The 12,559-nt window shown below is 32.2% G+C and overlaps 1 protein-coding gene across 1 annotated transcript; it reads left to right on the top strand.

Moving 5' to 3' along the window:
- On the top strand, window positions 5,024-7,773 carry LOC109331278 (protein SHI RELATED SEQUENCE 1). Its single transcript, XM_019565678.1, has 2 exons — window positions 5,024-6,397; window positions 7,063-7,773. The coding sequence occupies exons 1-2, from the start codon at window positions 5,851-5,853 to the stop codon at window positions 7,422-7,424; spliced, it is 909 nt and encodes a 302-aa protein (XP_019421223.1). The 5' UTR covers window positions 5,024-5,850; the 3' UTR covers window positions 7,425-7,773.

Genomic DNA, 12,559 nt, shown 5'->3' with positions numbered 1-12,559 from the left:
TTTAGAATTTAACAATATAACTACTGTTTAGTTTTATAAATTTTATTTCTTGACCGCTCTTGAAATACACTCATCATGCACTTTAGCTTATAGAACTAAAATCCATTATTACGTATTTATTATCTAATATAAAGAAATATTAATTTAAGTTTAAAAGTTGTATTTATAATTAATTACAGTAAAATTTAAGTTTTCAAATAATATGTAAAACCATGCTAATTTGAACCAATCAAAATATAATCTTAAATTAAGAGCGGTGAAGTCATACTAGATCCTAGAAAAATTAAAAAATTAAGTATTCGGTTTTTTAGAATAACCCTTGTTAGGATAGATAGTTACATAATATAAAAATGATTAAATTCTTAACAATAGGGTAAGGGATACTCTTAATAGTACAAAAAAACTAAATATAATTAAACTCAACCTGAAACTCATAAAATTTAATTTTTGATAAATTAAACTCGTGTTAATTAATTTCGAACTGAGTGAAGAGCATGACCCTAATCTTAATCACGAAACACAATAATCAAGTTATTCAAATGATACGATTGTTGGCACGCATTATGAGTACATCAATGTGACATCTATTTATTTATGAAAATGATATATTTGAGACAGAATGCATGGTTAATTGTGAAGTGAATTCCATTGTTGGTCTCACTAAATTATGTAGTGCTAATGTACTATTAGGACCATCCTAGCCATAGGTAGCTAGCTAGTCCCTGATCCCTACTGGACATACATAATTCATAGATTTCTATATACTCCGATCATTATATTATACTATACGTATAATTAACAATCAACTATCTTTCACTTCAGTTATAGTTATAGGTTGCCACTAGATATATAACACTTCAGCCACGCTGGCATTGCTAGCTCACTGTCCTCATGCTCTTTCATTTTCATGTTACAACATGGGTCCAAATATAAATATATATATATATATTTTAGGCAAACAAGCAACCAATTTCTCTATCAAAGTTTATGAAATCAATAAGAACATGTCAAAATTCATAAACACATGACAAAATATATATATATATATATATATATATATATATTTTGTCATGTGTTTATGAATTTTGACATGTTCTTATTGATTTCATAAACTTTGATAGAGAAATTGGTTGCTTGTTTGCCTAAAACTTCTAGTTGAATAATATTAGGTTATGGTTCTTTCTTCTTTTGGTTCTGCTGACAATTGTAGTTCCTCTATTTGTTGAAGACCCGTTAAGCACAATTAGTAATTGTAATTCTAAATCCTTAGTTAGCTTACAAATCTTCTAACCCAGTCCTATAAAACAAATAACTAATAACTAATTAATCTTCTAACCCAGTCCAAAAGAGGCAGAGCCAATATTTCAATACAAGAGGGGTCTAGATTAAAACATACATCTCTTTGTATCAGAAAGATAGTACAAAAATTATTTGATAAAATTTTAAGCAAGACCTATTAGCAAATAATTGAGATTAGTGAAACAATGTATCATGAAGTTTAAGTTTAGGGGGAGACGGAGGAATTGAACAATTGAGGCGGTGAGAGTAAGGGGGAGACAAACTTTTTTGTATTACCAATTATATCTCTTCAGGGTAAGGAATTAATATATTTCGAAGTGTGTTATTATCTCTCTCAATAAATGTCAATATCAGGAATCGAATCCTTAACCTTTTTGTCATACTGAAGATTTTAACGAAATCTTACATCACTAAATCAATGTCTTATTGGTGAGAGGAGACAAGTTTGACAATAAGGCAAGTGAGGAAATTTTGGTTGTAAGAATAAGATGGATTAAGTGCGTAGGAAACTAAGTGTTTTTTTGAAAAGTAATCATCTTTAAATATAAATGATAAATTATACAATAACAGTCTATAAATAATTGAGGACGGTCTAATAGAATTAGGAATAGAGAGCGAGTGATGCATCCTATGCGCCGTACGGTTGGAAAGCTCATCGATAAGCGTCGTGCTCATGCGCCGGTAATGCAGGTCGGCGCCTCTCTCTTTCTCACAATTCTCTAACTATATTAATCATCACTGTCACGCACCATTCTTTTACTCATTATTTCATTGCAGAAATTCATCGTGCTTCAAACCTTTCTTCAATTACACTATTACCCTTCAATCAATATAGTCAACCCTTTTTCATTTTTCTGATATATCCATCTATCCACAATTCATTATTTTATTAACCATAATAACACAGTTTTTTTCATTTACCTTAACCTGTTAAAACACTTTTTCTCTAGGTTAACTTGATAGTATTTTTTAAAAGATAACACCTGGATTAAAAAGAGTAAAAATATTACTAAACATATTGATAATTATATATATATATATATCAAAGTTATTGCTTCAACTAAATTATTTTATCTTTCAAAGTTAAAGTTTTTGAATAAATAAGATTATTATAGTAGCAGGATATGAAAACATTACTACTCCAAAATGGTCTTAATTTTCAAGGCAATTTCTCTCTTTTACTTAGACAATATTGTTATGAAGACACTTGTTTTTTCTTCTTCTTGTAATGGTACCTTCTATTCTTAATACAAATCCCACATAATTTCTAAAAATTATATAGGAAATTTTTTTTCAAGGGGAGGAAGAGAGCACATTTCTCATAATTTACTCAAAAATTCAAAATTTCATGTACTTTTCAGAGAAACATATATCAATCGCAAAAATAATATAAAAACATATTAATGTTACCGATCGCACATAAGAAGTAGAAAAAATGAAAAACTAAATATATTGTTTCTCAATATATTAAATAGTTAATACTTTAATTTTAATGCAAATGAACTTTAATTTTCTCCATCATTAAAGTTGAAGTTAGGAAAATAATCAGTATATTAAGAGATAATATTTCAAGAAGCTCAATACAAACTTTTTCTGGGGGTTAAAACATTCACAACACCATATAAATCGGATTTTATGCGTAATTTTATGTTAAAGCTGAAGTTTTAAGAATACTAATATTCAAAGTCATATTTAGATAGTTTAAATTAATATTATCTTTAGTTTGAATAATTAATATATATATATATCAATACAGGACAAAAATGCAAACAAATAAAATGTAGGTGCATGTTGATAGAATACATTTTATTTCATTTTTTATCACTCGTTTTGGAACTCCTTTTAAAATAATTTCAAAATTTTCACGGGAAAAACAAATAAATAAATAGGAGTACTACTACACTACTATAATGCGAAAAGAAGAGATGTACGGTAAAGATGTGGTGGCGCTGTGTTCCCCTCTATGGCACATAACATCATTATTTTTATGGAAATCTGATTAAATCACCTCATTTTCACCATCCCAAAATCTCTCTACCTCAATAAACAAATAACACCTCTTTCAAAATTGATAGCATCATACACTGTAATTGATTATACGGGTGTAATAGAATATAGAAACAAACATATTCTTCACTTAGATTAATACCATATATTCCTCCAAAACGGATTGGATGCTAATTACAAAAAACACTAAATCATTTTGATAATTTTAAAAATATCATATGGGATAATGTGTTACATTACACCATTATGCATAAATTCAAATAATTTTTTTATATACCATAATAGAGATAAGCAGAAGTAATCTAATGAAATTTTTTGGCTAAGATTTTACTATCTGATCAATCCATTCACATATTTGTGGATTATTTAAGCTATCCATAAATTCAAACAATTTTTTATATACCATAATAGAGATAAGCATAAGGAATCTAATTATAAATTTTGTGAGTCTGGGGTGTCTTGATAATAGAGAGACTAGGATTCATAAAGGGTGAGTAGGAAAGTTGGCTCTGGAGTCTCTTCTTTGTTCTGGAGTGCTCTGTGGGTCGGGGGGAAAGTCTTAGCATTTATTTTCCTAGGTTGTTTCAGGTTACTCTCAACAAAAGTGTTACTATTGGCTCTATGGGAGAATGGAGGAATGATGTCTGGGTCTGGACTCTGAAGTGGCGAAGGAATTTGTTCTCTTCGGAACAAGAAGAAGCCGATGCTCTTCTTATCTCTTTAAAGGATTTCAGATTTCTACATGACAGTGATGATGAGTGGCTTTGGACTCATGACAAAATGGACTTTATTCAGTTAGAAATACCTATAACATAGAGAACGTTAATTTCTCTAACTCTGGGTTCTATAAAAAAGTCTGGGCTTGTAACGTCCCTTTGAAATTGAGGTGCTTTGTGTGGAGATTGTCCTTAGATGGAGTTTCGACTAGATTGAATCTAGCTAAGTGTGGAGTCCTTGGAGTTGAAGGTTTAACATGATGTGTCTTTTGGGGTTGCTTGGAAGAATCTGTTGATCATTTATTCTTCTCTTGTCCCTTCTTTTATAGTGTTTGGCAATCAATCTATTCATGGTTCGGGCTTAGTTCTGTTTTCTCAAATACTGTTAGGACTAACTTCCTATCTCATTGGTGCTCTTTGCAGTTGGGTAAGAACTATCATCAACAGTGGATGTCTATTTGGTTTGTCATTTTGTGGTCCATTTGGTTGGCTAGAAATAAGGTTATTTTTTATCACTCCTCTTGTTATCTTGATAAGGTAAGTTTTTCTATTCAACTTCACTCTTGGAACCTTTTTTCTGCTTGCTTTTCTCCTTTTCCATTTTCTTTTTTGGATTGGGTTTGGAGCCCTACAATCGGTCTGAATTGGTCTGTGTAATACTATAGTGGATATGTACACCACTTGTTCTCCTAATTCTTCTTTTTAAAACATTATAATTGCTGATCAAAACAAAAAATAGTCTCTTACCAAACTAAAGAAACTTGTGGTATGAGACTTTTCTGAAAAGTTGAGTACTACTACCATAGATCAAAATGTTAATTTGAGTCTAGTATGATTCTCTCTGAAAATGATTATAAACTAATGAATAGTGCAAGCAAGTGTATAGGAAGATAAGATTAAGGAGACATAAGAAGTTATAATAATGAAAATAAAATAAGAAGTTTAATAGAAATAAAACAATAAAATAAAGTTTGTAATGAAAATAAAAGGAGGGGCAATATGTCACGAAAAGTAGCGGGTTTTCCGGTGTAAAGGACAAGGGAGACAGAAGCTGGTTGTCTATGACACGTGGGTTAAACTGGATAGTAGGATGAAAATAAGAGTTGATAAGAGCCGTTAAGATGAGATCCATTCTATTGGATTGGAATTTGATAGAAAAGAAAGGAGTATGTATAGTGTAGAGTGTAGTAGTAGTAATAGTAATAGTGTGAGTGTGTTTTTTTGTCATTGTGCTAAGTTGTTAAGTTAAGCACAGGCTAGAGACAGAAAAGGGAGAAGTGGTCAGAACTAAAAAAAGCTCATAAATTCTGCTCTTCAACTCAAATATCAACAGAGAGAGAGAGAGAGAGACTTAAATTAGAGGAGCAGCAGAAGTTGCAGTTGCAGAGAGAAAGAGAAGATCATGGCGGCGTTTGCAGTGCTGTAAATATTATTGTGTTGTTGTGCCTCTTCTTTTGGTTTAATTAATGCCCTTTCTTAAAGTTCAACAATTCAATTCAATTCAATTCCCCGACACAACACTTCCTCTTCTCAACTTCAATTAACTCTTTTCTCCAACAACACCTACGATTGTTAGTTAGAGTAATTATAAGTTGTCGCATAAAATAATTATAAAAAAATAGTGGTTGTACGTGTTGTTGTGTGTGTGGAGAGTGGAGATAAAAAGAAGAAGAAGAACAAGACACTCACACGAAAACCAACAAAACGGAGGGAATTAATTATTCAATTCAACATATAGTTGTGGATTTAATACTATATGAGAAAAAATAGAATAAGGAGGTTTGAATGATATGGATTTGAAGTTACCACAATTCAGGAGGTTGTTAGAATGGCGGGTATATTCTCACTAGGCGGTGGTAGTGGTGGTGGTGGTGGTGGTGGCGGAGGGAGAGGAAACAACACCAACAACAACCAAGAAAATCAACAGCAAACCACAGATTTCTCTCCTCAACAAGAACCCTTATTTTGGTATAACAAGAGTGTGGAAGATGTTCGAGGTTTGGAGTTATGGCAGCACCACCAACAACCTCAAATCCCTCAAGTTAGACCTATTTTCCACCAAGATCTTTACTCCTTAGGTGTAGGACCTAGCAGAGGTTCCGATGCGGTGGCGAGCTCCGGTAGCGGAGGAGGGATTAGTTGTCAGGATTGTGGGAACCAAGCGAAGAAAGATTGCCCTCACATGAGGTGTAGAACTTGTTGCAAAAGCCGTGGCTATGATTGCCAAACCCATGTTAAGAGCACTTGGGTTCCTGCTTCTAAGCGTCGCGAAAGACTTCAACAACAACAGCAACAACAGCATCAGCTACACTCAGAGAGAGACCATAACCCCACTACTTCTCGTTTGCGTTCTAACCCTACAACCTCACCCTCAGGTATATATATAACTATATGTTACATAATATGTACTATTATACTATACAACTTGTGTTGTTTACACTGCACACTCATGGTTTTTGTGATTTTACACTTGAGATCAGATCAAATTTGAGATCTTTGTATAAAAGAGAATAATAATAGTAATAATGGACAGATGTGTGTGTCCATGGAATTTCTCTGATAAAGATATACTGAGAAAGTTTTTGGAAGCATACAACCCCATCATACAATGGAGTGATAGACAGTATCATTTGCGTGTGAACTAAAATTTCTTTCTCCTTTTTCTCCCTTTTTCTTTTCCAAAACACTGTTCTTTAGTAAGCTCTGACGAATGTATTTGACATGGAAGAAACTGCTTTTCCTCTCTGTGTATGTCTGAATGCGTGTCTGTCTATACTGTCCTCAGTTAATTTTTCAGACACCCATACAATCACATTCACTTTCTTTCTTTTTTTTCATCATGTGATATGGTGTATCTGTGTGGTAAGTACTGTGATTAGATTACACTAGATCTTTGTTTTTTAGTTTTAATTTTTACTATAAGGAGGATGTTCCTAAAACCATGATCAATCATATTGATACATGACAATCTAGCTAATGTTTCTTTGCTTTTCTTTTTTGTTCTCTCTCTGAATATTATTATATTTATTTATGAAAAAAGGGTTAGAGCATACAAATTTTCCTGCTATGGTGAGTTCTCCAGCTGAGTTCAGATGTGTAAGAGTTAGTTCAATGGAAGACAGTGAGGAACAATATGCTTATCAAACAGCTGTTAACATTGGAGGGCATGTGTTCAAAGGAATTCTCTATGACCAAGGTCCAGATCATAGCACTAGTAGTTACACCGGTGGTGAAAGCTCCTCCACCCGTGTACTTGGCAGTGGCGGAGCTCAGTCTTCGAACCTCATTGCCGCCGCTACTACCACCGGGGCACTTGTGGATCCTTCTTTCTTGTATCCGCCTCAACTTAACACATTCATGCCTCCTTGTGGTACGCAATTCTTCCCTCACCAAAGATCATGAAAAACAACCATAGGCCAAACCAAAGAAAGAAAATTATCATTTTTTCCCAATGGTTTTAACATGTACTCGAGTTTTAAAGCATGATTCTGTTGCATTTTTCGCAATTTCAGATAATTAGAGAAAAATATGACCCTTACAGCTGCTGCAATTGCTGTCATTGAACGTTTTCTAAAACCTTGCATGCATCCCTATTCTTATTCTCTCTATTATCATCTTTGTCTTTCCGTCTATGTTGGATATTATTCAAGTAGAGGGACAGAAAGAAAAGAGAACAAGAGAAAATTCTGAAGATGCATGTTTGTTTATTGTGCGAATTATTAATTGTTAATGCATAATCAGTTCAGAGTTATATCATCCTTCTTAGCTTATCTTTTCCTTATTGATAACTATAGTAACTGGTTAAAGCTACTTAATTTGTTTCTTTTTCTGTACGATATTATGGACATGTTATTCTAAAATTCTGATGTGGTGCCTCTATTAATCTTATATTTTTTAAGGATGGTTTTTTCTTTTCACACTTTCTGGTTAGTTTTCAACTTCCTAGTTGCTTTTTTCCGTGTTTATCCGTATACTTGCCGGATTGAAATTGAACTGGAAACACAATTTTGATATTTTCTATTTTTACAAAAGAGAAAGAAATGCTAATGTATCACAATAAGGCTATTTATCTCAACTATGTTGGCACGAATAACCTTATCAATCATTGGCAACACTCCTAGAATATTATAATGAAGAAAAATACAAATAAATGGGGACAAAAACCAAAACCCTTTAAAGAACATTATATAAAGCATAGATAGGTATACCTAATCTATTCCTGAAAAAATCTTCTTTCACAAAAGATGGAAGCTGATCTAACCAAAGAAAACCATGATTCAACAAACCACTCGCATCATAGAAGTGTTACCACTTGCATCTTCCATCTGTTTCGAAGACACCATGATAACAATGTAACTAAATTTGAATGCTTCCAAAACTAGTTTACAATCACATTATAACCAAAGCCAACCTCTCTTACAAGCTTCCTCAATGGCAATCATTGTAGCAATCAATTCAGCATGGAAAGCATGATAATTCCCAATGTAGAGAGAAAAACAGCCAAGAAAATCCCATGAAGAGCCTCTAAAATTACAAAGAGAAGCTTGTCTAGGGGATTCTTTTGTGGTACCATCTGTGTGTTACATTTGACCCATTGGCCAAGAGGATGAAACCATTCCATGACTGCTTTTAAAAGGGCAGCTTTATTTTAATTGATAGAATTGATCTCAATCCGGGGCCTCCTCCACAAATAGGAGAACATACTTTGCTACAAGGCACTGTAACAACCTTCCTGACATTCACATCACTAGACCACACAAAGTTTTTGATCCATCTATCAACAGTTTTAATAAGAGAGCAATGCTAGAGATAAATTTTTAATATGTTGGAGTCGTAAAGTGGTGTAATGGTTAGGATAAAGGGTTTAAGGAATGGTTAGAACTAAGGATTGAAGCGAAAGAGATTGAAAGTTTGAACATCACCTACTATAAATACTGATAACAAAAAATTTAAAACTATAAAGAAGCATATCATTTATGAGGGAGTTTAACAATTGAACTCTTCATATGATTGAAGAAAAGGGGCTAAGCTTCACCTTTAGTCTTAATTTTGATACTTATTTGGGCTAACTCTCTAGGAAAATTTCTTCTTCTCACTTCCTTTATTTTATTATTTTATATTTTGGTATGGGCGCTCCAACCATGCATGAGCACAACCAAGTTTAAAAGATGAAAGATCTCTCTATATATCCCTTCTTCCCATGTGATACTGTAATTCTATTATCTTATTCAGTCTAGTTCACTTTGTATAAATGTGATGTTGAATACTAAACAGGAAATATTGCTTATCAATTTGGTCATATTTAATGCACATGCAGCAAAGCATACGTATATGAGGGAACATACCATTTAATATATTACAAGTACAGCATATCGCATAATGCTATAATACATGGCTGTTCCTTGATCAAACAACACTAAAACGTGTAAAACAAAAAGAAGAATGGCTAAAATGTCAGAATATTCTATAACATTGTGATACAAAATGCTCTCTACCTTCCCTCCTCATGCATATGGCAAACCCTGTATTCTGATCAGTTTCCTACTAAACAAATTTTTAATGATGTTATCGGTTCTAATATATGTTGTTAAGTCTGGCTTCATTCCTTTTGCATACATGCATTTAGTCACAACCATAAAAGATGATAAATCATAACTAGCAGATAAAAAATAACTAACGTCAAAAGGCAAAAGTCAACCTTTTTAATGTTGTTATCCACAAAATATTGTTGTTTATATGAATTTTATTTTAAAAGAAATTGCAGATATTAAGGTTTCGCTTGATAGAGATAATATGGAACAAAATGAGGTTAGAGATAAGAATAACATGCATTTCTTTATAATGCATTGTCTCTTTTTATGAACTTGTAAATTATGTGGAGTAGCATTAGGCTTAGGTGGAGAGAGAAAAATTTACTTGTACTATGCAATGTCATGTAAGAATTTATATATCAGTTAATATATTATTTATCATTTTTCTATATTAATTTTATTTAAAAGTTAATGATAATTAAATAATAAATGATAAAGTAACATTGTATAAAAAACTATTATGCTATCGGTATATATATCTTTCACTTTTTTATAATGCATTGTCTTTTTTATGAACTTGTGTTTTTATGTTGGAAAAATAATTTTATTTTTATGTCTTTTTATAAAATGAAGAAAATATTTATTGTGGTGTTTATAATTTTATCTTTAAGAATTGTATGCTTAAAGAATTGAAATTTAGTTTATTAGTAAAAAGTTTTATGCTTAAAAAATTGAAATTTTATTGGAACAAATTATCGTAATTTTAATTTTTTTAGGTCATAAAATGTATCTGCATTTCAATATATAGTGTAATGATACGTACCTCATTTGTACTTGCCAGCAAGTTCATCTTCTGGATATAGTATATAAGTCAATTCCTCAAACGTTACAAGAAATAATAATAATTTTGTTGTTTGTCTCCTGCTTCAAAGTTCAATCCATAATATGTATATTTAATCCGAAATTTGTGCTCAAACTGAGAAGTCACTACCAAAACTCAATAACTACTACTAACCGTTGTGAATGTTTTCATTTATCTTATTATTTTGATGCTTCTGTTCTATCTCGTGCCTTTATCTAATCTTTTATACACTACTAGTGGAAAATCATGCTTTCTTTGGATGCTGCATCTTGGTCTTTTATGAAAATTTCCATTTTCATATCTCAATACAAAATATGCAAATGGGTTTGTGTTTGCTTTGGGGGTTAGTTGTGTTGTGTCATGAAAGATATCATTATAACTCTATTGTATTTGTACTTTGTTTTCTGTTAATCATTTTAATACATTTTTATGCAAAAAAATATAAAAACTTGTCGTTTTGTATGTAAAATAAATAGAATATGTTAGAACAAAAAAATTATAAGCCTCAAGTTGAATGCAAAGGTGGATGATGGTTCCATGTTCTGTTGAACAATTCTTCAATGCATCAAACTCACATGGATATATTTTCAACCTGGACCATTGATTTAATTAATATAAAATTAAGTAGATGGGTATAAATATATCAATAGTCCAAATTAAAAATGCATTCATGCTTTAGTATGGGTTTAATGAGTTGAAGAATTTCATCTTTTCTCTCCACTGCTTTAAGTACACCCTCTTTTCTTGGATTCTTATTCTTTCTCGAGCTACAAAAAGTACTAGCATTCTAGAAGTGTCAGTGCTGCTACTATAGGGGAAGCAATGAAATTAACTATAATCGCTTAATCAATGACTATTTTACCTCTATACATTGGTTTTCCTAATAAATTAATTTTCACATTTCAGCTCTATAATCTTTGATTGAAGCCTAGCATACTCAACCTTTCCGAAAATAACCCTAACCTGGCTTCCCTACTTTTGTGCTTTTTTCTGCTTGAGAATTTTTTATGACACTGATATTCAATGATGTTGTCAAAATTTTGTTGAAAATGTTAATATATCTTAGCTAATATGACACTAAAGTGAGTACAATATCAAAGTTGTAATAAAAAACTCAAAAACTTTGTGTTTAAAATGCAAGTTGTCCCAGATAAACTACAGAAAACATTTTTGAATATATCAAAGTAGTTCAAACTAATTATATGAGAAATGAGAGAGGCATACACACCTTGATCTCGTAGCCCCTTGGCTTTGATAAGTCCAAGAAAATTCTGGTAGTTGAGAGAGGGCACTGTCTGTTTCTATGACAGTTCAGTATCCAAAATCATAGTGCAGATATAATTGAGGAGGAGATGAATGAGGTATAATAATTTTGGAGTTAAAGTTGAACAAATAAATTTACTTCTTCCCTTGTAATGCCAAACTAACAAGGACCAGAAGCAATGCATGTATGTAATGGAACACTAGGGCTTGTTGCAAAATAATGGGTGGATGGGATTTTCGTACTGGGAGCAGTGGTATAGGGTTAGGTCAGAGATATAGGACCCTATTGCACCATAATTGTATATGGTGGTCTCAGCTTTGTGGCATAATAGTTGTGGTCCCAAACAGGGTGCTGCTTGTTAAAGATGATGACTCACTCATCATCAATGCCTTTCTCCTTCAAAATCTTTTTGTCATGTGTATACTTTCTGCCACAAAGAGAGAGTGAAGTCTTTGTGTTTTGTCTGTGAGTGATCAAATCTCAACCATAAACCATGCACGTTTGAAACCAACCCTCATCATATTAATTGGTTTTTATGAATTAAATGATATATCAAATGACTTGTCTCTTGTTCTTGGGTGCTCACAAATAGGTCTAACTAGGTTCTTGTTATGCTAAGATTTGGTTAGGTTAGACAGTGGGATAATGTTTCTTGGTCTTTGCATACTGTGTTGTTGGCCTCTAGGTATATATATATATGTTCATGTTATGCTAAGATACTTCAAAAGCTTGGTTAGGGGTCATTGTGACGAATGTAATATTAGAATAATTGTCTATAACTTTATCTCTAAATTAATTCAAACAGTGATGGATGCTCAAGTCTCATAAATGTTATATTTGACTATTGTTCATCCAGTTGTGGAACTCAATACACCCCCTT

This window comes from Lupinus angustifolius, chromosome LG17 (assembly GCF_001865875.1).
Source record: "Lupinus angustifolius cultivar Tanjil chromosome LG17, LupAngTanjil_v1.0, whole genome shotgun sequence".
Classification (NCBI taxonomy): Eukaryota; Viridiplantae; Streptophyta; class Magnoliopsida; order Fabales; family Fabaceae; genus Lupinus; species Lupinus angustifolius.
Note: the sequence above shows the minus strand (reverse complement) of the source record. Positions and strands in the feature narration are given on the sequence as shown.